The following is a 24,328-nucleotide window of genomic DNA, read 5'->3' on the forward strand; positions in this document are numbered from 1 at the left end:
TACCAAAATACAATTTCAAACAAAAACTTAATGTAATGAGTTTTCTTAATATTTTTTATTAACATATAATGATATGTTTTTACGATCTCTTCAATAGAGTGTGTATAAATTAAATATTTATTAAAAAATGAGATAAAAAAAATATAAGAATCTAAACTTTATTATTCAATCAAAAAAATAATCATCAATTTATCCTTAATAGCAATATGACTATGCTTAAGAAAAAATTATTGAGTGAATATTATTAGTTGTAAAAAATCTTAATAGACACGAAATTATCATGGACATGAAAAGATGTTGAGTATAAAAACAAAAGAAATATTCTTTGAAACAACATTGCCTCTTAAAAATTGGGATTAAGAGGCGGCCCCAAAACAAACTTCACCACCCATGAAAAAATGGATCGGTGTGGGCCCAATGAGAAGGTAAAATATGGACCATTGCGGGCCCAATGAGAGGGTAAACTATAGATCGTTGCGGGCCCAATGAAGAATGGGTAATGGGTTCCCAACCAGCCCACCCTCCAGAATCCCTTACGTTCCACCCATCGGATCCAAAAAATCCAATCGGCGGTTCAGATTAATACTGGCCGAGAGCAGCAATTTAACGGCCCAAGATTGCGGAGCCATTCGATTGAGTTGAGATTTCTCCGACACAATTCAACGAGTCCAGAGAAAGAAAGGGGCGAGCGCGGGTGGGGATGCGCGGGGATAAGCGAGGAGGAGTCAGCAGAGGGAGAGCAGGGTGGGTGGGGGTCCGTCCACCCGATCTGAAAGAGCTGAGGTGAGCTGGAATGGGGTGCGGAGTTGGAGGAGTGACTGAGTGCAGCACCAGGTGCTAAACCCTAGCCCAGGGGCATTAGCACCGTCGGATGTGCATCTGCGATCTGGTCCTGGCTGCGCGCGAAATTGGGCTCCCAGAACCCCAGGAGGGGAGGCGCGTGGGCCGTCGGATGGAAGGAAGTGGGCGATCGGCGCCGTTCCGGTGGGGAGAGTGCGGCGGGGGCTTTTGGGAATTTGGGAGCAGCAGCAGCGCAGCCAGGGTTGGGAACGGAGGGGCCCTCCACCCAGCACACAAGCAGCCCTGAGGTGTGAGATCTCGGCTTCCTCTTCTCCTTCTCCCTTCAAGTTCTGCTCCATTGTGCCAGGCTGCGGATTTCATTCGTGCGCGGCTGTCGAGTCCGTCTTGCCTTTAGGTCCTTCTTTTTCTTGTTGTTGGGATCCTTTGCGCCGCCCCTGTCGTTTTTCGGAGGCGCCGACCTCGTTTCTTGTGGTACCGCAGAGAGGCGCAGCAGCAGCCATGGCGGAAGAGGGAGCGAGCGTGAATGTTGGCGCGAAGGAGACGGGTAAGGTGAAATGGTTCAACAGCAGCAAGGGGTTCGGGTTCATCACGCCCGACAAGGGTGGGGACGATTTGTTCGTGCACCAGACGAGCATCCACGCCGAGGGGTTCCGTTCGCTTCGTGAGGGCGAGGTGGTGGAGTTCCAGGTGGAGTCGAGCGAGGACGGGAGGACGAAGGCGTTGGCCGTGACGGGTCCCGGGGGTGCGTTCGTTCAGGGCGCGAGCTACAGGCGCGACGGGTACGGTGGTGGAGGCCGCGGCGGAGGTGAGGGAGGAGGTCGAGGGTTCGGCGGGGGTGCTGCGAGAGGCAGGGGCCGCGGTGGGCGAGGCTCGGGAGGGTTTGGCGGTGAGCGCGGCGGCGTGGGTGGGGGCGACCGGTCTTGCTACAACTGCGGCGAGGGAGGTCACATGGCGCGCGACTGCCAGAACGAGTCGACGGGGAATGCGAGGCAGGGGGGCGGCGGCGGCGGTGGCGTAGGGGGGAGCCGGAGCTGCTACACCTGTGGAGAGGCTGGGCATTTTGCGAGGGACTGCACTCCTGCAGCCGCTGCCTAGGCGTTTCCGAGTAGAAGCAATTTTTTAACATCCTCCTGTGTCTAGATGGGAAGGCCGAGCCGGGGCTGAGTGGGTTGGCCGAGGCAGCGCCTCGCGGAGCACACTGTGGCCGCCAGACCGTGGAGCGTTTCGGCGGTGACGCGGTCTGCTTGGTTTGTACCAGGCAGGAGGGTAGTGCTTTGCTTGACTTTGTTTTTTAAACCGCTTCCGGTGTTGGTCGTCGTGGATGTGGCTAGGGTTTCGTCTGCACTGAGGCCTGCATGGCTGCGGGTATGACGTAGTATGCAGAAGATAGGTTTGTGTGTGACGGCGAATTTCTCTGCCATTAGCGGGGCCGGAGAGAAGTCTCCTCGGAAGGGTAGCGGTCGGCAGGGTCCGAGAGCTCCTCCGCGATGGATGGTTTGCGAGGTCCACCTTTGGAGTCAGTTGAAGGAGAGGGGGTGGAATCGGCAGGCACCGGTCGGAGGGGTGCGCGCCGAGAAGGGTTTATGTTGTGTCAGCGGGTCGAAGAATAGGCCGAAGCCTTACGTTTGTCAAGTCAATCTTAAGCTTTGTTCGCTGTTTGAAAGACCCGCGAAATGTAATTGAAGATCACAAGGAAGGCAATTATACGGGTAGATGATTTTTTTCTCTCCAGTGGAGTACCTGCATTGAGCGTGTGAATGTTGCTATTGTCGATGTATGGTGCATGGGTGCGGTGGGTTTGTTGAGACCGTTACATTGGACTGGAATTGCAGTGGATTGTTGGCTTCAATCGTGGTTTGGCTTAATGTTGACCTGCCGACAGGAGAGGTGTGGTGTGAGTTGCTGTTGTTGGCAGCGTGCGATGTGGTTTAGGGTTTAAGTGGTTGTTCTCGCACACACTCATGATGTGTAACGTATCCATTTCGGGGGGTTCGGGGCGGAAGGGGGGGGGGGTTGTTGTTGGCGTGGGGCTCCAAGGGAGCTTCGAGTTCTTCCATGTAGCTTACAGCATGACGCTTGACATCGCGGTGAATGAAGCACGGCTGAATGAACACAACCGCTGTGTGAGCATTGGGATGAAGAGGTGGAGGCAACTGCCGCGGTTCTGTTTGCAGTCGTGCAGGAGTGGATGAGGAAGATTGAGTGGTGTGCTGGTTCTTGTGATGCGAATGGTATGTTACTAGCGTGGCACGGTTGGACACAACCGCTGCATACAGGTCTCGACTCAGAAGTCGTTGCGTGAGTGTTGCGAGGGTTGGAATGCTGTTGTGGGCTGAGGGAGGAGTGGTTGTAGGGGGAGGTGGGAAGAGTGATAAACGTTTGTATCGGAGTGGATCCGAGTCAATGTTGAATCAATAGTTAATGTTCACTTTATTGCGTACAGATGAAATTGCGTTGGGTTGGAAAAAGGGTTTGTTATTGATCAAAATTAGTATACCTTTCATTTGGTGTTGATTGAGGATTCCTTAAAATGGTGACCAATGAACCTTGTTGTTTTCTTAGTCAAATGAAAAAAATTTAAAACTCGACAAGAAAACGCTTCAAAGAACCTGTCAATAACTTAGAATAGTCTTTCTTTTATGGAGTATTTGAAATATTTATGAGGTATACTAACAAATAACAAACCAGATGTGCCTTCCACATAATGGCACTTGATTTTTGGTTGTAACAATAATTCAAGTATTTAACACATTTGATATATAGCAAACTTGGAATGCAAGTAGTTAACATTACGGCAAGCTTGGAATTTGGACATCTCTTTCTTTGTAATGTCTTGGTCTTGATGCAAAACCTTGGTTGTGAAGAATTCAACTGAAATTATTTTATGAGATAGACTAGAACATCACATCGATTAGTACAAAAAGTGAAAGCAAGAGAACAGTTTCAAAGTCAAGTTTGTATCAAATAATTTTGATAGGATACATAATTTAAATAAGATAACTTATAGACCAAAGAAAGAAATAGTCTCATTAATTTGGGATTGATATACTCATTCACTACCATTGTTTATTTATAGCAGCTAGCCATCTATGTTAAGGTGGCTACATTTTTCTTTGGCATTAAATTTTTCAAACTTACATGAGCAATTCTAAAGTTGTATAGGTAATTCCTCCACCTCTTCATCCCAATGCTCACACAGCGGTTGTGTTCATTCAGCCGTGCTTCATTCACCGCGATGTCAAGCGTCATGCTGTAAGCTACATGGAAGAACTCGAAGCTCCCTTGGAGCCCCACGCCAACAACAACCCCCCCCCCCCTTCCGCCCCGAACCCCCCGAAATGGATACGTTACACATCATGAGTGTGTGCGAGAACAACCACTTAAACCCTAAACCACATCGCACGCTGCCAACAACAGCAACTCACACCACACCTCTCCTGTCGGCAGGTCAACATTAAGCCAAACCACGATTGAAGCCAACAATCCACTGCAATTCCAGTCCAATGTAACGGTCTCAACAAACCCACCGCACCCATGCACCATACATCGACAATAGCAACATTCACACGCTCAATGCAGGTACTCCACTGGAGAGAAAAAAATCATCTACCCGTATAATTGCCTTCCTTGTGATCTTCAATTACATTTCGCGGGTCTTTCAAACAGCGAACAAAGCTTAAGATTGACTTGACAAACGTAAGGCTTCGGCCTATTCTTCGACCCGCTGACACAACATAAACCCTTCTCGGCGCGCACCCCTCCGACCGGTGCCTGCCGATTCCACCCCCTCTCCTTCAACTGACTCCAAAGGTGGACCTCGCAAACCATCCATCGCGGAGGAGCTCTCGGACCCTGCCGACCGCTACCCTTCCGAGGAGACTTCTCTCCGGCCCCGCTAATGGCAGAGAAATTCGCCGTCACACACAAACCTATCTTCTGCATACTACGTCATACCCGCAGCCATGCAGGCCTCAGTGCAGACGAAACCCTAGCCACATCCACGACGACCAACACCGGAAGCGGTTTAAAAAACAAAGTCAAGCAAAGCACTACCCTCCTGCCTGGTACAAACCAAGCAGACCGCGTCACCGCCGAAACGCTCCACGGTCTGGCGGCCACAGTGTGCTCCGCGAGGCGCTGCCTCGGCCAACCCACTCAGCCCCGGCTCGGCCTTCCCATCTAGACACAGGAGGATGTTAAAAAATTGCTTCTACTCGGAAACGCCTAGGCAGCGGCTGCAGGAGTGCAGTCCCTCGCAAAATGCCCAGCCTCTCCACAGGTGTAGCAGCTCCGGCTCCCCCCTACGCCACCGCCGCCGCCGCCCCCCTGCCTCGCATTCCCCGTCGACTCGTTCTGGCAGTCGCGCGCCATGTGACCTCCCTCGCCGCAGTTGTAGCAAGACCGGTCGCCCCCACCCACGCCGCCGCGCTCACCGCCAAACCCTCCCGAGCCTCGCCCACCGCGGCCCCTGCCTCTCGCAGCACCCCCGCCGAACCCTCGACCTCCTCCCTCACCTCCGCCGCGGCCTCCACCACCGTACCCGTCGCGCCTGTAGCTCGCGCCCTGAACGAACGCACCCCCGGGACCCGTCACGGCCAACGCCTTCGTCCTCCCGTCCTCGCTCGACTCCACCTGGAACTCCACCACCTCGCCCTCACGAAGCGAACGGAACCCCTCGGCGTGGATGCTCGTCTGGTGCACGAACAAATCGTCCCCACCCTTGTCGGGCGTGATGAACCCGAACCCCTTGCTGCTGTTGAACCATTTCACCTTACCCGTCTCCTTCGCGCCAACATTCACGCTCGCTCCCTCTTCCGCCATGGCTGCTGCTGCGCCTCTCTGCGGTACCACAAGAAACGAGGTCGGCGCCTCCGAAAAACGACAGGGGCGGCGCAAAGGATCCCAACAACAAGAAAAAGAAGGACCTAAAGGCAAGACGGACTCGACAGCCGCGCAGGAATGAAATCCGCAGCCTGGCACAATGGAGCAGAACTTGAAGGGAGAAGGAGAAGAGGAAGCCGAGATCTCACACCTCAGGGCTGCTTGTGTGCTGGGTGGAGGGCCCCTCCGTTCCCAACCCTGGCTGCGCTGCTGCTGCTCCCAAATTCCCAAAAGCCCCCGCCGCACTCTCCCCACCGGAACGGCGCCGATCGCCCACTTCCTTCCATCCGACGGCCCACGCGCCTCCCCTCCTGGGGTTCTGGGAGCCCAATTTCGCGCGCAGCCAGGACCAGATCGCAGATGCACATCCGACGGTGCTAATGCCCCTGGGCTAGGGTTTAGCACCTGGTGCTGCACTCAGTCACTCCTCCAACTCCGCACCCCATTCCAGCTCACCTCAGCTCTTTCAGATCGGGTGGAGTTACCCCCCACCCACCCCGCTCTCCCTCTGCTGACTCCTCGTCGCTTACCCCGAGCTCGCCCCTGTCATGGTCTCTCACTCCCCCTCTCTGTTTCTCTTTCTGCAGCGCGATCGCCGCATTGATTGATGTTTCCGGCTCCCGCCCGCGCCATCCCTATCCTCAAGCAGCAGCCGGCTCCGTTGCGAACTCGTTGGCCGTGCTCTGCATTGCAACAGAGAGCCGCTGGGGAGTGAGTATTTCGTCATTATGTCTCGTATTGCCCCGTGTTCTAGTTTGCTCTGGTGCCGCTCCCGTCCGCCGTTCTGGAGATCCTGCCCCGTCCCCCGCATTACGATCCCTTCATCCGAACCCAGGTCACTGTAATTCCCCCGCCTTTCTAGCTCCCCTGCCCTTTCCCCCTCTGGCTGGCGTTATGGTCGTTGACGCCAGTCGATTCGGCTCTCCGTTCTCACGTTTTCGCTGCCTTTGGTGTGCGTGGCTCAAGATTGAACCTCTTAGTTGTGCAGGTTCTGTTGGCTGCCTTGATGGACTCCAGCATAATATTCAAGAACCAGAATCCTCACCCTAATATGCGGATTTGGAAACCTTCACAATCGGCAGACGCAACTGCGGTTAACGTTATTGGAATCACAAACTCAGATGTCGTACTGTCAGGCACTCCAGGGATTTAGTCTGTGTCCCATAGGCTTCACGTAACAACATACCTTCTATACTTCATCCTTTGTTGGATTAATCCTGATTTTATCGGGATTTACCGTTGGCTTTTCTTACCTTGCGGATCATATTTATTCCTTGTCCTGCTCTTTAATGGCTTATCTTTCGGTCATTAGGGTTGTGTAGGGTGGGCATCGCCATGTTGGTGGGAGTCCGGGGATGGACTTTTGTATTTTAGGGAATCTCGTTATGCTCAGGGAGATGTCCTACATTAATCTTGTAGGACGAGCGCCAAGGTTATTTGAATTATAGTGTACCGTATTCTTTGGAAGACTTGTTAGTGGCAACCTCTTTAGTTTAGTTCACCTCTTTTGTTTCAGAACATCATTATCGGCATTGTACCTTTTTGTTTACCTTTGATCTGGTGTTAATACATTTGAACTCTTGGCTGTATCCGGTTTTCATGATTTTGCGGCATTAGACAATTTGTCCCCTGTCTTCAAGTGTATATCTCTTTTAAACATAAGAGTTATTCAATATATTTTCAGTCCATCAAATGGTCTTTGGTTTGTTAATATCTAACATTGCATATGTTTGTTACAGTTGTTTTCGTTGGTATCTTAGAATGGTTGTATTACGTCCGTGTTACTTGTATATTTTATCTCTTTTGAGTTCCTCACCATTTTTGCATTTAGATTTCTCATATGAGTTCTGACCTCTTTGTAGTCTTGACACCAGAATTTGTTGAATATAGAATGCTTATTTGAGACGTGTTTTAATTTGAGTAGTCTTTTATCTTGTAGACATCTATTAGTTAATCATGCATTCTTTGAAAATAAATAAATGTTCTAACACTTTCATACAATTTTAATAATATTTGCTCTTAAGTTGAACAAGTTAATTTCAAGTTCTTGAGATGCATCTCATTGGGTAACATGCATTTTCTTAGAATCTTTGTAACTGTTATTCTTCTACGACCAAATATTACTCATCAATATCCTGTTAGATTTCTTAATGTCTTGTGATTGATTTCCCTGTTATCTGTTTTGCAACAATGTCTTGATGTAACGTGACCATTATATTACCAAGAGGACCTTATGGCATAGTCTTTTTAGTCCTCACTGCTAGCAATATCATGTATTGTTTTATATTCTTGGTTGACATGTTATGTGTAAAGTTTCATAGATTTCTTAATGTCTTGTGATTGATTTCCCTGTTATCTGTTTTGCAACAATGTCTTGATGTAACGTGACCATTATATTACCAAGAGGACCTTATGGCATAGTCTTTTTAGTCCTCACTGCTAGCAATATCATGTATTGTTTTATATTCTTGGTTGACATGTTATGTGTAAAGTTTCATGTACATTATTATTGTGATAATTTTATTTATCTTGTACACGGTTTTAAATTATCAAAATATAAAGTATGTAATGATTTGTTAACCAAAGAGGATGCAATAACACATATAGGTATTTAGCTCGCAAGAACAAATTAAGTTTAAAATTTATTTTACAAGAAATATTGATGGTGCTGTAAGATGTGTATTAGTAATGATTTTCTTAATACAACTAGATTTAAGACATTGTATGTATTTATGTATTTTGTTCATTTCTTAAACTTAAGTTGTATTAACTTATAATAATTACAAGTCATCTATATAATCAATTTTTCTATAAAAGATCTATATTGCAATTGTAAAATAAAAACAAATAATCTTGTAATGTTTTTATTTCTCACTTTTACATCTTCCAAGTTTATTGAGCTAAGCATAGCAAAAAAACTTATGTTGTTTTAAAACCTTGGTGTTGGTAGCTTAGCCACCTTTTTTTTAATCCTCTATCTTATTACATTGTGGATACATGTTAGAGATCTCAATTGTAGATGCCAATTTCTAGAGGCCAATTTGTAGCCATGATAAACTTCGTTTCTAACTTTTATACTATGTGTTGTCAAATTACAAAATTAAATCTCGTATAATTATAATATCTTTTCAAATTTCACTATATTATTATATATGTATCTGTTATATATACCAAAAATTTCTTAATAATATATATTTATTATTTAATATTTATTTTAGTGTATATCTTTTATTCCCTTTTGTTGTGCATCATATGTAAAAATCAAATGACTAAAAAAACTCTCAAATTTATGTAATCCTGTATTGAATCTATATGTATGTAAATAAATAAACATATATACATTATATTAAATATTATATAAACATATATATAATTTGATTTGACATTAATAATTGACATGTATTTATCTATTGGTAAAGAAGCATCACTTTCGGAATAAGATTATAAGGAAATATTTTTTATACAGTAATCATGAATGTTTTAAAACCACGACGTAGTTGCATAATCAAACTGCTTCAACACAAATAATCTGTTCACACTGTACTGTAGAAACACCCTCACAGAAGAAGTTATAATATAATTTCATTTTTTTGACTTCAAGTTATTTTCTGTTAGGAAAAAAGTAGTCTGTTGCTAATCATTTCCAAGCAAGATGGCCATGGAGGAGGGAGGAGTAATTTGGTTTGTTTGAGTCCCATGACCACGAAAGCCCTATTACCGTTTTCATTGTTACATTATGGGTGAATTACACGAAAGCCAATGGGGGTTTCCGCGATGAACGAGGGGTCCTGAAAAACAAGCTTACTTTATAGATCATGCGAAATGAATGAAGCTGGTAGAAAGCCAGTGGTGATAGGGTGGAGTGGCACGGGGACGGGGGGGGCACGGAGGAAGGGGGAGTGGGATAGGGAGAGAGAGAGAAAGAGAGAGAGCGGTCATAGGACCGAGTTAGTCCAACGTTCGAGGCTGGGAAGCCACAAGTTTCTTGCCTCGTGGAGGCCGAACGACAACGTCGTCGAAACGGGGTTGTGGATAGCGAACGAAGCCAGAGCTAAACGGAGGGAGGGACAGCAGAAGCGTTGTACGCATTCTGGAACTCTCTCCCCCTTCGCTTCGCTGAGCTTAGCTTCGAAGAGCTATGGCGAGCAACATGGCCGCGCTCTCCTCCTCGTATGCCTTCACCATGTCCTCCGCCGCATTGCTGACGAATTCCAAGTCCGTCACGCTCCGGCATGTTGCCCCTGTGACCGTCGTGATCTCAGCCGTGAATTTGTCGGAAAAGCGCGGCGTGTCCAGGCGACAGGTTGCTGTGTCGCTGGCCTCGCTGTCGTTGTTGCTGCTTTCCTCTTCCCAGCAGGCGGCCCATGCTAGGGACATTCCTATCTTTGGATTGAAAAAAGCTAAGAAGATTACTGATGAGGTATGGTCTGTCGAGTCTTGTGGAGTGGAGTTCGGGAATAGTGTATGTTCAATAGTGTTCTTGTGTGAGTGCTTTGACTGTTTCTTTAGTTTTTGAGATTTCGCCACCGTTGAATTGGAAATTCTGTCAGGCTTTGTGATTATGCTGTTGCATTTGGAGATTCTGTTAGTATTTGTGTTTATGCTGTTACATTGTGTGAGGAAGGTCTTATGAATGGCCTGACGGTTACCTCAATTTAGTAGAATTTGAGTTGTGAGGAACTATACATTGGATTTCCTGTTTATTCCCTCAAATAATCGTGAATGCGCGGGTGCTTGTGTTCGTGCCTGAGCACGTGCATATGAGTGTTACCTAGAGTGTCATCTTACGTCGCTTATGCCGAGGTTGGTTTTTGAGGTCATTGATTACTCATTTGCAGCGAATATGATTTCAAGGTTCATCCCGTAGCTTATTCGGTTTTTAACCACATAGTTCTACTTGCAAGGTTCAATCTAATGATCTTTCTGATTTTCTGATTTTAAGGACCTTACAGCATTTCCCCCGGGCAGATTTTGGAGTTGTTTCTGAATAGGCATGTCAGCTTTTCTGGAATCATAGTAACATTGATGAACATTAGGTGGTGTTCACGAATTTCGTGCACATGGCAATAAACTTGTGACTCTGTTTTAGGACCCTTCTATTGATGAAAACGTAAAACAGATGTGTTATTTAGAGTTATCACTATAATTCAAACAAATAATATGCAAGATGACAAAGTCTTGCGGTAATACCTTGCTTCCATGTCAAGTCTATTGCAAGGACTTACGCTTCCTGGTTCGCTATCCTAGAAATGTGTGTAGAATGATACGTTAGGCGATATCGTACGCACCTAAGAAATTATTGCCTTGCTTCCTGGTATCCTTGAAGCTGAATGTGGAACTTGGACGTTCCAGATCGAAAAACTCATTCAATACACCGTAGTATCTCTGAACATGAGTTTCGCTTTGGATTTCAGGTGGTTTCAGAAGTGAAGGAATTGGTTAAAGAAGGAGAGAGTGAGGCTGCAGCAGTGGGAGGAGCCATTTCAAATGCTGTAGCTGAGTTTCCTGGCGCAGCTTCGCGTAACATACCAAGTGTGTCTACCCCAGATGGCGGATTGTCTCCTGCACTACAAGCTGGTGTAGTTGCCGGCGCAGGAGTAGTTGGTGTACTTGTTGCCTCTGCTGTGGTGAATACTCTTGTGAGTCCATCAAAGTAAAATATCGAGGTTTGTGTATATTGAGAACCCCAGCTTTCATCTTGCATACTTTTTACTTTACTGGAGTGCATTGAGTCTAAAGGGGTAGATGCTATTGGTCTTCTATTAATCTTCGGCGGATGCTGCGGAGTGGTGGTTGCTGCTGCTAGAGAAGAGACTCTGGACGTCCCGTAGATCTCAAGGAGTGTACACTTGCTAGCACCGTAGTAGGGTTTTGGCAATGAGGTCATGGGAAAAAGCTCATTCTTCTGAGTATCATTGCTAGGAATTTGTGCAACCGACATGTGTAGTTGAAAAAGGAACAAGTCTATGCATCGATTCTGAATCATTCCACGCACTTTCAAATGCACCTGTGATACGTCACAAGTTGCTAAATACCAGTTCTGATTGGGTAAGTATTCTGTTGGGGACAAGTGTTGCACTTTCCAAATGTTAGCAAATCAGGAAAAACATGAACTGCTCTGAACCTACAAACTTGGGGCCATACCTCAATATCATAGTTGTTAGACAGATACATGAGTTGTCATGCTGAATGAGTTCTCAGAGGCTGCCCTATCTTATTGTATGGGTTATCAGCAGCCCTAACAAAACGGTGACCCAACTTGAAATTAAAGCAAAGATGTCAGTGTCTTGGAATGACTGGTAGCTCTGTGGCGTGTTAATGCAATTCATTTCAATTAAATTTGTAGTGATCTCCACTTGGAAGGTATAGTATCCATTAGTATTCTAAAAATTCAAGTCGTTTATGAAATCACGCACTCTCGAAAAAATCTGTTTACAAATTTTAAGATGCCTGGTTGTACGGAGGGCAACTGTTCCAGATGGCACCAACTGGAACATTATCTGAAACACTTGCAGCCAGATAAAAGATTCTGTTTTGGAAATGTGCATAAATCGGAGTTTTCAAATCACCTGATTAACTTCGCTTTTCCCATACGTCAAAGAAAAAAAAATACATATTTCACAAGAGAATGAAAATTTGTTCACAAGTTTTCAACTCTGTATCAGAACTCCTTGATTTCATCAAATATCTCCATGATTATTGTCAGCTAAAACAAACCTCCACTAATTGGAAGTTTATTCTATTCACAATTGAAGTACTGTACCATAATCTCTACCATAAATTCACACTTACAGTAATAAATCACTCACAACATTCATGCCAAAAGAATTTCCTTCTTATAACTTTACTTTTATTTTCTTCTTATGTACTTTGTTTTTTATTTGTAATTATTGATTTTTTATTATTTAATGAAAGTTTATTCATTGACAAAAAATCATCCATGTATAAGTTATCATTTGCACATAACTTCTCATCTGCAAATAACTCCTCATCCATGCAAAAAACTTCCTCCTTAATTTAAAACTCCATCCAAACCAAAGTTCATCCAATTCTAACCTAACTTCATCCGAATTATAAATTGTCATCCAAGTTCTTCATCAATTACAATTCAATATCTTAACCACAAATTTATTCACCTAGATGAAGTCCAATCAACAAGTGAAATTTTCTTAGTAATCGATTCTAATCAAGATATGCACTCACAACATGAGGAGTAGATAAAAACTGCCCTCTGAACTCTAATCGGAAGCTACCTTCGAAGCTATTGGCACAGGTAAAACCGTTGCCTCTCCTGTTGGTTCGGTTTGCCCCAGCCGAGCTGGACTACTTTGCATGTTTACCCCGCTGATGGAAGAAAAAACAGATCACCACCTACATCTCTCTTGTCATGAGGTGGAAACAATAGAGCCTCGACTACCGGAGGTTGGATTCCTTGCCGCCGGATGGATAAAGGGGTCAAGGTATCCTATGAGAAAGTTGGCCTCTGGATGAGGCCTTAAAAACAGTGATGTATGCTTCAAATATCCTTCACGTCCAACCCCTCCAGCAACGAGTTCCACCAAACGAGTGTGTCGGGTCGAAAATTCCAAGAATCCATAAAACTGCTCCTAAAGGTACCGCCACAACGCCTGGAGCATCAAAACTTCGGAAACCCACCCGAATTTATCACTTCCAATATTGCCGGCAAGGATGCAAGAACAGACCTTAAAATAACCTTTTCTAAAATTTACACTTAATGTTCATGTCATTGCTCAGACGAGCCACATCATCTCATGACCAGGGGTGACAACCCTCCTTCACTCACATACGTTCCTCATTGCAACATATCCACCGCGAAGGTATAACCAACAGCACCTATTCCACAACAATCTACTTGCGGAGTACTGATCTCAACTGATGAACCTCATCAATTGTTTTTTTTTTAAAATTCAAATCAAATCGACTCCAGGCCGTGATTTCGTCGCTATTGTACTCCAATAGCTTCCTGCTTTAGCTCCCCTAGTTTACAAGCCAACTGGCAAGACAATGAGACGTACACCAAACATGAGTATTGCGAAGCAGATCAACACGAAATCTTCTATCACCACGTCTAAAGATGATTCGTCTTGTGCAGCTCACTTGATTGAGCTTAAATATTCACATCTTGCGCTGTGTCAACAAGAACTGAAGCCAACACGCAAGGGCTCCACATCGCCTTCCACACTGGACGCTGTAGTTACACAAAGAACCAGAGAATCCACCTCCTAGTCGTTGTGGACAAAATTGCGCCAACAGTAGTTCCGCTCATAGCAACCCACGCTGCAGCTTCGCCTATGCCGCACCTCCGTACTGTAGGAGTAACTAGAAGAAAAAAAACGAGGTGCCCTAGATCTAATAGCTGTAGTCACACTAAAACCACAAGCAGGTCGCCACTGCAATGCTGGCATTCTTGAATCACACAAAGCCCCCCCTAAAAACGCGACCGCATTGCGGTACCACTGTTGCTTCTGATTTCTTGCTCCACTCTAATCATATAACAAAAGAAGAGGATGCTGCACTGCAGCACCTCAACGGAACGAAAAGAAAATCTCACAGCCACACACACAAGCGATGGAACGCACCAAAATCTTCGGAGCTCTTCCACCGGCTCACAAAAACAAAAGAAAAAAAAAGACCAAAATCCGGGGCGGCCCGTTTCAACGATGAGCCCTCCGAGTTTAGGGGCGACTTCATCGTCTTTTCCCTTCCTTTATCTTTTCTTCTCTCCTTTCTTTTCCTCCTCTGTTTTTCTTCTTTTTTTCTTTTTTTTTTTTTTTTTTTTCTCCTTTTGATTTTGCCTACCTCTATTTTTTTAATTTTATTTATTTATTTATTTATCCCTAGGACTACTGATGAATAATGATTTTTTTATTTTTTATTTGTTCTTTTGAATAGATTTGAATCAACAATTCTTCTTTAACTTTCTATTTTAATTAAAATAATCAACAATAAAAAATTGCTACTATTACACCTACTTCTAATATTGGAAATCCATCATAATAAAAAAAATTGATGAGGTTCATCTTAAAAATCCATCATAATAAATTCTACCTTAAATTGTATTTCTATGACTAATAGTCTATTTTTGCTATTTATTTCAAAATTCCTATATTAGCTCACTAGACTAGTGACTTTAAGCACCATAAGTACATTTTTTATACTAAACACACAAGTAAGTCAATGCCATAACTCACAATTAGAAATATGGAATTAATCATGAAATAATATATATTATTATTTTTTATTTATTTTTGTTTGTTTTTTTAGCTTCTTAAATTTTCTTGTTAAAAATTAATCATGTGGATAACAAAAATAAAGATCCTTTGTAATTATTTAATTTTTTTTATTATAAAATTTAAAAATGAATAAAAAAATTACAAATGTTATCATTGTGTTTCTTAAGATTGACAACTTTAGTTTTTTAAAGTTGATTTAATGCTTCAAAATTGAACTTTTAATGTTCAATTAGTTATTTTTCTTTATTTTGTGTATTTTTATATTTTTATTCTTTAAGATTTATTATCACATTTATCTTGGTTTCTTTTGTTTGTTTATTTATTTATTTTATTCTTGACTATTTATAATAATCAATTAATATTTGCATATTATTATTGATTTAATTTGATTTGATTTGATTTTTAATTATAATTTCAAATATTTTTATTCAACTTATTGATGAATTTAAGTATTTTTAAGAAAAATTTATTTTTTGAATATTTTAGGATTTCTAAAGCTCCTTAATAATTCTTGAAATTCTAAAATGATAAAAAGATGATACTTTTAAATTTATATCTTTGTATCCCAAATTATCTACTTTATTACATATTTAGGATTAAGACTTAGTACTAATTCTAAAACTTAATCAAGTGCTAATCTTATTAAGGCTTGATACACATGCTTCTTATACCTCACATTTATGCAATTAGATAATTGAGAACTTGCACAAGACAATCATGAGGTGTAGTCGAGGAGTCACAGATATATACATTTACCTCAATAATTACTTATATGATTAGGTAGAAGTAGGTAAATATAGATTAATTTCATAAAGTCTTTTAGTGAAGCTTCATAGACACGATTTTGACTTTAGATGTGTTTGTAGGTTGGAAACTTGGCCAACAAGTTAATCACGTGTTTATAGCTTGTAGAACAAGTTAACTCCACATAGTAGCTTATAGAACAAGTTAACTATATGTCGCATACATAGATAACTTGCCTTGCAAGTTAAGACATGTAGCTAGAAAAGTCAACATATTTTGGAGGTTCTATAGGACATCACCACGTAGTTCCTAATTAAGAGTATATATGGAGGTAAGAGTGAAGCCTTCTTCACTCTTGTCAATGCTGTTCTAGTCTTTAGTCTTGTTTCAAGACTTTCTAGTCTTCTTGTTTTTGGCAATAGCCATTCTAGTTAATATTAAATTATCTTTAGAGTGACTTTCTAGTTTTCTTTAGTGACACAAGAGTGTATTGAGGATCTTCTTTCTTTAAGATTCATGTCCCTAACAGTTTGACAAGAGTGCTAACATATTATTTTCGTCTTATTTTAGAAGTGAGTGGATTATCCCACTTCTATTGTTGTATTTTAAAGGTTACAAACTACTTTTTTTTTTTTTTTTTTTAAAAATCTTATTTTCTAAAATTGATCTTTTCTTAAAGAGAGTGAATTATCCCTCTTTATGGAAGTTTTTATTAGAGGTTGTGGATTACCCTCCTCTAATTTAACTTTTTTGGATTTGTTTAAGTTACCTATAGAAGAAAAGATTATGGATGCTACTCCTAGGGAAAGTGAGAATAGATTTGCAACTATTATAGATCTTCATGAGCTTGTCAATACTCTTAGAGTAAAAATCTCATGTATTTCTAACATGAATCATGGAGGTATTATGCCTACGCATATAAAAGAAGTTCAGAGTTTGCGGCAAAAAATTGTGCAATTGAAGAAAGTAAGTAGATCGACCTCACAACCAAATCTAGGAAATTTTGCTTCTATAAGTATGATGGAAGTAAAGATTAATATGCCTAAGAAGTTTGATGGAACAAGATCAAAATTTTGAAATTTTTTGCAATAAATCAAGATATATCTACGGTTGCATCTTTTTGAATATCCTCATGGATTTACTCAAGTTGAATTCATAGGTGCACTTCTATCAAGAAGTATTCTTTTTTGATTTATACTTTTAATGAAAAAAGATTCACAACTCTTTTATTATTTGAATTCATTTGTAGAAGTCTTTACGGCCATATTTGAAAAAAGTTATCAAGAATGAGTAGTAGAAACTTAACTTTTATCTTTATGACTAAGATCAAGATCAGCCACCACATATGCTGCTGAATTCCAAAACCTTGCTTGCAATGTGGACTAGAATGACAAAGCTTTTATCAATCAATTTTGATATGGATTAAAGGATAGTGACAAAGATTTTTTTATTAAAAATGTTAAAAATAAAATCTTTAAAATAATTTATTCCTCAAGCTATTACATGTGATAATCAATTTTTTGAAAGGTGTCAAGAACAAAGACTTGGCTAGAGAGGAACAAATTAAGTAATGGTAATAACTTCTAAGTTTTCTTAAACGTATTCATCAAGGTTGGAACCAATACAAATTAATACAATATGTTTAAAGCTCTCACAAAGTAGGAAAAGACTCAATATCACTAAGAAGGTTTATATTTATATTGAGGATAAGCTAAGTACACTGCTCAATATTGTTCAAAGAAGCAACACAGTTACAAAATAAGGAGCACAATTACCAAAGAAGATAATGTGTTGGAAAACGAGTTTCTCGAGCTACAATAAGGATCATGTGACAGGAATCACGTACAATAACTAGTAAAGATCCTATTTTCTTCTTAGACCCCTCACCTTATTTTATAATAGATGTGTGTTTCGGACCTAAAAATCACAAAGTCTTTATCTTATTAGATTCAAGAGCCTCAACCTGTTCTATAGACGAAGATTTTATCAAAAAATCAAAAAATCAAAAAATACCTTTAGTCCAAAAAACTAACTCCATACATGTAGAAGTCATAGATGGTTATTTGTTGTCTTCTAGAAATGTTATCCATGAGACTGTTCTTTTAGATGTAATAATTAAAGATCATAACAGCTTAGTAGTATTTAATATAATAAGATCTCACTCCAATCCAATTATTTTAGAATTATCATAGCTAGAATAATATAATCCTCAAGTAGATTGGATTTCTTGTAATCTTAACTTTTTTGGTAGTATAATCGAAGATCGGGTTAGTGAAGTAGAAGTACAAAAATCTAGTACATCCAAGCCTTTACTGGTAGGTGTGAGAGCTTTCATGCATATTACAAAAGAAGGATCATCTTGTGCTATATATGCTATGTTCATTTTTAATGGTAAAAAAAGGTCAAGTAGTATTTCTAACCAATATCAAGAATTTCAAGACGTTTTTAAAAAGAAAAATGTAGTTATTCTTCTAGAGCATCAGCCATATGATTCTTCAATTGATTTGTAAGAAGAAGCTCAATGACCATTTGAACCAAATTATAGCTTATCGTAGAATGAGTTGGCTTCATTAAAAGAGTATATTGATGAGAATTTTGCAAAGAACTTCATACACCATTATAAATCTCCAACTTAAGCTTCTATCTTATTTGTGAAGAAGAAAGATGGATCTCTACGGATGTATATGGATTATCAAGGACTCAACAAGATTACCATCAAGAATAGATATCCTTTGCCTTTAATTTCAAGACTTCTTGACCAACTCAATCAAACAAAGATCTATATCAAAATAGATCTACAAGGAGCATACAACTTAGTTTGTATCAAAAAAAGAGATGAATGGAAGACTACCTTTCGAACTAAGTATAGATATTTTAAATATAATGTCATGCCTTTTGGACTTACAAATGCATCGGTTGCTTTTTAATATCTTATGAATGATATTTTTTGTGAGTTTTTAGATGATTTTATCATTTGTTATTTAGACGATATTCTAATCTACTCTAAGAACATAGAAGAACATGAACTTCATGTTTGTCCTGTATTATAGAAACTTAAAGATGCAAGATTATATGCCAAGTTGAAAAAGTGTATATTCCACATTACTCAAGTTAACTTTTTAGGGTACATTATTTCCAACAAAGGCCTTGTGATGGATCTCAAAAAGGTCCAAATTATCATAGATTGGAAGATTTCAAGAATAATACAAGATGAGTAATGCTTGTTAGGCTTTGCTAATTACTACCAAATCTTCATCAAGAAATTTTTTTAAGTTGCAGCTCTATTTATACATTTGACTTGTAAAAACAAACTTGAGTGGAATAAAGAAACAGAAGCATCATTTGATGCTATAAAGAAGAAGTTTACTTCTACACCAATATTCAATTATCTTAATTTGAATATTCAATATATTAAGATATACTCCTCTAAATTTTTGATTAAGTTATTTGGTCAAAAAAATTAATATGTTTAATAATTTTATTTTATTTATCAAATATATAAGATTATTTTTTAGAGATTATATATATAGAACAATATGTATATATATATATATATATATATATAATTATATATAATTAATTTTTCTACCATAAAATAAATCAAATCTTATGATAATTATAAGATAAAATTATGTATTTGAGATAATTTTTTAATAATCTTACTATTTAATATTTCATTAGAAGAAATAAAAATTATACTTTAAATTTTAATATTCATTTAAAATTAAATATTTTTGGTCATATATATATATATATATATATATATATATGTATATGTTATTAGTAAATATGTATTATATATGCTAATAAATAAACTATTTGCTTAATAATCATTGCATAAGTAATAGTTCATTATTTTTTTAATTTAAAGGTTTTAATAGTATTTTTTTAATGGTAATTTTATAATTTCAATTATTATGCATATATCTTAATTTGTTTCTAAGATTTAAATATCAACTAGAGTTTAATAGTTAATATATAAAATTCTTTATTAACTCTATGTTCTTTGCATTGCTATTATTTTTATTTTTTTTATAATCAACCGAATTCATTTTTTATTCTCATTGAGAATATTTTTATTATTAATAAAAAAGATCTGAACCTAATGATATTTATAATTTTTTTGGAAAAAAAATATATCATTATATGAAACTAAATACAAACATACAATGTTTATTTTTGAAAATAATACAAGTGCCAAAAATATTTATATGAAAATACAATAATTTTTATGAATCTTAATTTTTATAGAATTAAATTTAAATTAAATATTACTATTATTATTTAATTTTTCTATTTTTATATTTATTCACTATTTTAAAATTTTTCTTATGTAAGAATATTGATACTTCATAAATATTGTGATAAAATTATATTATTTATTTTTTTAAAGATTTACTAGCTTTTATAAATTTATATATATAAATACACATACATACATGTAATTTAGTCATTTGTATATATGATACTTTGATACAATAGTTATAAGGCTCCATAATAAGAGAAACATTTATACAAGTTTTAAACCGAGATATAATACAATAAATGGATCAACAATATTTGGAATTGAAATATTTATTTTGTTTTAATTTATTGAAATGGAGAGTAATAATTAGTAATAATAATTTTTTTATTAATCTTAACTTAAAATAAAATAATATAGAATAAACATATAAAAAAATTAATTTCAACAAGTTAGAACTTCTAAGTATTTAATAATTAGAAAAAAAACAAGAAATAATGAATAACTTTTGTTTTATTTATAAAACATGAGCATAAAAGACTATTTGAAAATATAATTCAAGATATACCTAAGCATCATTGGTACATACACAAAATCAAAATATATCTAAAATTTGTACAAAGGTATTTGTAATTTCATACAACTTTAATCATAGCATTTATAATACCACAATTTAAAATATGTGTTATAATTCTTTAAGAAAAAATAATACGAAAACAAATTCAAATATGTTTTTTCAAGTCAAACTATAATTTAACATTTAAATGTATGTTTAAATATTTTTTTTGACTTAATAAGTTTCTACAAATATTCTAATTTTTAAGATATATTCAAGTATTATTATGTATCTGATTATTTTTAAAATGATTTAAGTAAGTTTCTTAATATTTATTAAACTATTCTTTGATAATTTGTTTTTGAATACTTAAAATTTAAAATTAGAAATTAGAAAAAGTAATTGTAAAAATTATGTACACTGCAATAATAGATTTTTTTAAATCTAATATATCATTTATTTTTGTAACATCGTAGAAATATCAAAACTCTTTTATATACTAAAAAGATTCTCTTTAGGTTGTTGGTTAGACTAATAAAGGTAGTTATTTGCATCTTAAAATTTAAAAATATAATCTTTAATCATAAGACTTTTTTTTGTGTCTTTTATGCATCATTTGTAAAATCATAAAATAAATGAGCAAGAGTAAATAGACAAAATAATGCTTGCTGCATGTATCTAACTACATGGAGTTTTTGTAGCAATGTTACATCAGGAAGAAATGCTTTTAGCTACTTGCCAAGAACTTTCTAATGCAAGACAGTGTTTCAACTTTTAATTAATTAACATGCATACTCTTCTATATATGCTTGTTGCAATATTCAAAAATAAGAAAAGTCAAATGGTAATATACTTTGATAGATATTGGAACAATTAAATACCTTCTTTTTGCATATCTTGCCTTAATGGATCTTATTTGCTAAACCTTTACTTTCTTACTTGTACATGCTACAAATAAGATCAATTAATATAAGATACATATTGGATGGTAATATCTAATAATATATAGGCTTCATATTGTTGGAATAATGCCATTTAGTACACCTTGAATTATTACACTTGTATTAATATTATAAAAGATATTAGCTTGTATTAAATAGAAGCAAAGAAGATATTTGTACATATTGCTTTATTGAAAGAAAGTTCTATTTTTTTATTGAGAATTATCATTGATTTTCATGTGTTTTATTTCTTTTGTAATAATAACTATCTTTTCATTCATATAATGTATCAGAAAGAATATGTTGAGGAATTAATGATTATAATTTAAACAACATATAATAATTACTTTTTAAAGACAAACATAAAATAAATAAAAAAATAAAAAAATAAAATTGATTTTTTAAAACTTATCAATTTATAAAACATTGAGACCTTTTAACTACAAATTTTATAAGAAGATATAGAAGTCTTATTATCTATTTTTTTCCTTAATACTATAAAATATAATCATAAAAGTTATTAATAATAATTATAGATTAATTTCAAGAAGAAAAAAAATTATATTCCTATTTTTTTTAATCCATGCTTATATTATATAATTTATATATATATATTTTTCATATCACTATTATGAAGTCTCTTCTAATTTCTAAACTTTTATTCTCTTTAAGTAGCAACTAGAAAATCTCAAAAATTATCATTTTAAAAATAATATTAATTAGAATAAAGAACCAAAAAAAAATAAAAAATAAAATAATAATAATAATATTTCAACTAAATTTAAAATAATTAATTAAATATAATTTTAAAATAAATAAAATAATTAAACAATCAACCAAATTCTACATTTTATAAAATATAAAAGACATATCAAAATTTTAATTAATTCTAATATACTATACAAAAAAACTATAACTATCTAAGCAACAAATTTCATATTTCCTATTTTATTAAAATAAATCAGTTTAATAATAAAATCATCAAGAAAGAAGTTGATTTCTTAATTTTATTAATTATGATCAAATTAAATGCATCTAATAAATTATCTTTAAAAAATTATTATATTATTTAGAATTAAAATTAACTACCATATTTATTTTTAAATAATCTAAAAAAATAAAAAAAATTAAAAATATTGTTACAAAATTACTATTATACTTTTGAGATTTTTTTCTTTTTTCCTTTTCAATAGAATAACCTCCATAAAAAGGCTTTGACATCTTTTTCGACCTACTACTAAGTTTAAAAAGATGTAGAAATTATTTTCTATAAAAAAAATTTAATAATTTTTTAATGTAATTAAACTTATCATCTTAATAAAATCTATTTTATTAATATGCATCTAAACTTTTTTGCTATATGCTTATTTTTTACAACAAGAGTGAATTTTTTAACAAAGAAAAATTCTATCATTTCTTTCTACTTTTTCTTTCTTTATAAACTTTTCTATTAATACTTTATTTAAAAAGTTCTTTATAAAGATTCTATTTCATATCCTTTAGCATTAAATTAAAGTATTAGATCTTATAATTGACTTTTTTTAGATGATAATTTTATTTTTGTAGTTTATAGCAATTTTAGAATAATATAAGTGTCACGAACATGCATAGGTATTCTAATAAATACCTATTTGATTAGATAGGAATAGACAAAAGTAGATAAAAGTAGGTTAATTTCATAAGACCTTTTTTAGAAGCTTCCTAGAAGCTTTATAGAAGCTACTTGGCTTTACATGTATTTGTAGTTGATTAATAGCTTAGAAACTTGGTCAACAATCTAACTACATGTTGATAGCTTGCAAAACAAGTTAACTATGTGGCGCACACATAGATAACTTGCCTTGCAAGTTAAGACATGTAGCTAACAAAGTCAACATATTTTGGAGGTCCTATAGGATCTTGCCACATAGCTCCTAGGTAAGAGTATATATAGAGGTAAGAGTGAAGCCTTCTTCATTCTTGTCAATGCCGTTATAGTCTTTAGTCTTGTTTCAATACTCTCTAATCTTCTTGTTTTTGTCAATAGCCATTCTAGTTTATTATTACATCACCTTTTGAATAACTTTTTAGTTCTCTTTAATGACACAAGAGTATATTGAGGATTTTTTTTCTTCAAGATTGATGTCTTTGACAATTTGATAAGATTGCTAATATACTATTTTTATCTTATTTTAGAAGTGAGTGGATTATTCCACTTCTATTGTTGTATTTTAAAGATTACAAACTACTCAGTTTTAAATAATAAATCTTGTTTTTTAATATTATTTTTTATTTTTTATTTTTTATTTTTTATTTTTTATTTTTATTTTTTTTAAAGAGAGTGGATTATCCTTCTTTGTGGATTTTTTTTAGAAGTCATGAGTTACACTCTTCTAAGTTAATTTTTTGGATTTTTTAAAATTATCTATAGAAAAAAAAATTATGGATCCTAACAGAAGTGACATGAGCTTGTCAACATTCTAAGAGTAGAAATCTCATGTATTTTTAATACAAATTATGAAATTACTATGCCTTTGTATATGAAATAAGTTCAGAGTCTGCACCAAGAAGTTGTGTAGTTGAAGGAAGTAAGTAGATTGACTTCACAACTAAATCTAGGGAGTTTTGCTTTTATAAATATGTCAAAGACAAGGATTAATATGCCTGAGAAGTTTAATGGAAGAAGATCAAAATTTCAAGGATTTTTTCAATAAGTCAAGTTCTATTTAAGTTTGCACTCTTTTCAATATCTCGATGGATTTACTCAAGTTGGATTCATAGGTGCACTTCTATCAAGAAGTGTTTTCTCTTGATTTGTACTTTTAATAAAAAAAAGATTTGTGATTCCTTTATGATTTGAATTCATTCCTAGAAGTATTTATGGCCGCATTTGGAGGAAGTAATCAAAGAAGAGTAGTAGAGACCAAAC

General features: G+C 36.6%; 4 protein-coding genes across 4 annotated transcripts; 3 read left to right on the forward strand and 1 right to left on the reverse strand.

Moving 5' to 3' along the window:
* The first annotated feature begins 1,105 nt into the window (after positions 1-1,105).
* Positions 1,106-2,532, forward strand: LOC112282970 (cold shock domain-containing protein 4). The gene has a single exon (XM_024521228.3). It carries the CDS (start codon positions 1,300-1,302, stop codon positions 1,894-1,896), a length of 597 nt encoding a protein of 198 aa, XP_024376996.2. The 5' UTR covers positions 1,106-1,299; the 3' UTR covers positions 1,897-2,532.
* A 1,857-nt stretch (positions 2,533-4,389) lies between these two features.
* On the reverse strand, positions 4,390-5,730 carry LOC112282656 (cold shock domain-containing protein 4). The gene has a single exon (XM_024520567.3). It carries the CDS (start codon positions 5,620-5,622, stop codon positions 5,026-5,028), a length of 597 nt encoding a protein of 198 aa, XP_024376335.1. The 5' UTR covers positions 5,623-5,730; the 3' UTR covers positions 4,390-5,025.
* Positions 5,731-5,782: 52 nt separating this feature from the next.
* LOC149989245 (uncharacterized) lies at positions 5,783-7,271 on the forward strand. Its single transcript, XM_090250334.1, has 2 exons — positions 5,783-6,517; positions 6,671-7,271. Exon 1 carries the CDS (start codon positions 5,783-5,785, stop codon positions 6,284-6,286), a length of 504 nt encoding a protein of 167 aa, XP_090106460.1. The 3' UTR covers positions 6,287-6,517; positions 6,671-7,271.
* A 2,492-nt stretch (positions 7,272-9,763) lies between these two features.
* Positions 9,764-11,667, forward strand: LOC112282972 (uncharacterized). Its single transcript, XM_024521229.3, has 2 exons — positions 9,764-10,102; positions 11,097-11,667. The coding sequence occupies exons 1-2, from the start codon at positions 9,821-9,823 to the stop codon at positions 11,337-11,339; spliced, it is 525 nt and encodes a 174-aa protein (XP_024376997.1). The 5' UTR covers positions 9,764-9,820; the 3' UTR covers positions 11,340-11,667.
* Positions 11,668-24,328: the final 12,661 nt, after the last annotated feature.

Source organism: Physcomitrium patens, chromosome 5, assembly GCF_059467195.1.
Source record: "Physcomitrium patens ecotype Gransden chromosome 5, ASM5946719v1, whole genome shotgun sequence".
NCBI lineage: Eukaryota > Viridiplantae > Streptophyta > Bryopsida > Funariales > Funariaceae > Physcomitrium > Physcomitrium patens.

Bases quoted from the DNA above. Each gene is read 5' to 3' on its own strand.
- LOC112282970 (XM_024521228.3), top strand. From the start codon at position 1,300: ATGGCGGAAGAGGGAGCGAGCGTGAATGTTGGCGCGAAGGAGACGGGT.
- LOC112282656 (XM_024520567.3), bottom strand. From the start codon at position 5,622: ATGGCGGAAGAGGGAGCGAGCGTGAATGTTGGCGCGAAGGAGACGGGT.
- LOC149989245 (XM_090250334.1), top strand. From the start codon at position 5,783: ATGGAGCAGAACTTGAAGGGAGAAGGAGAAGAGGAAGCCGAGATCTCA.
- LOC112282972 (XM_024521229.3), top strand. From the start codon at position 9,821: ATGGCGAGCAACATGGCCGCGCTCTCCTCCTCGTATGCCTTCACCATG. The intron at 10,103-11,096 runs GTATGGTCTGTC...TTTGGATTTCAG, and splicing joins CTAAGAAGATTACTGATGAG to GTGGTTTCAGAAGTGAAGGA.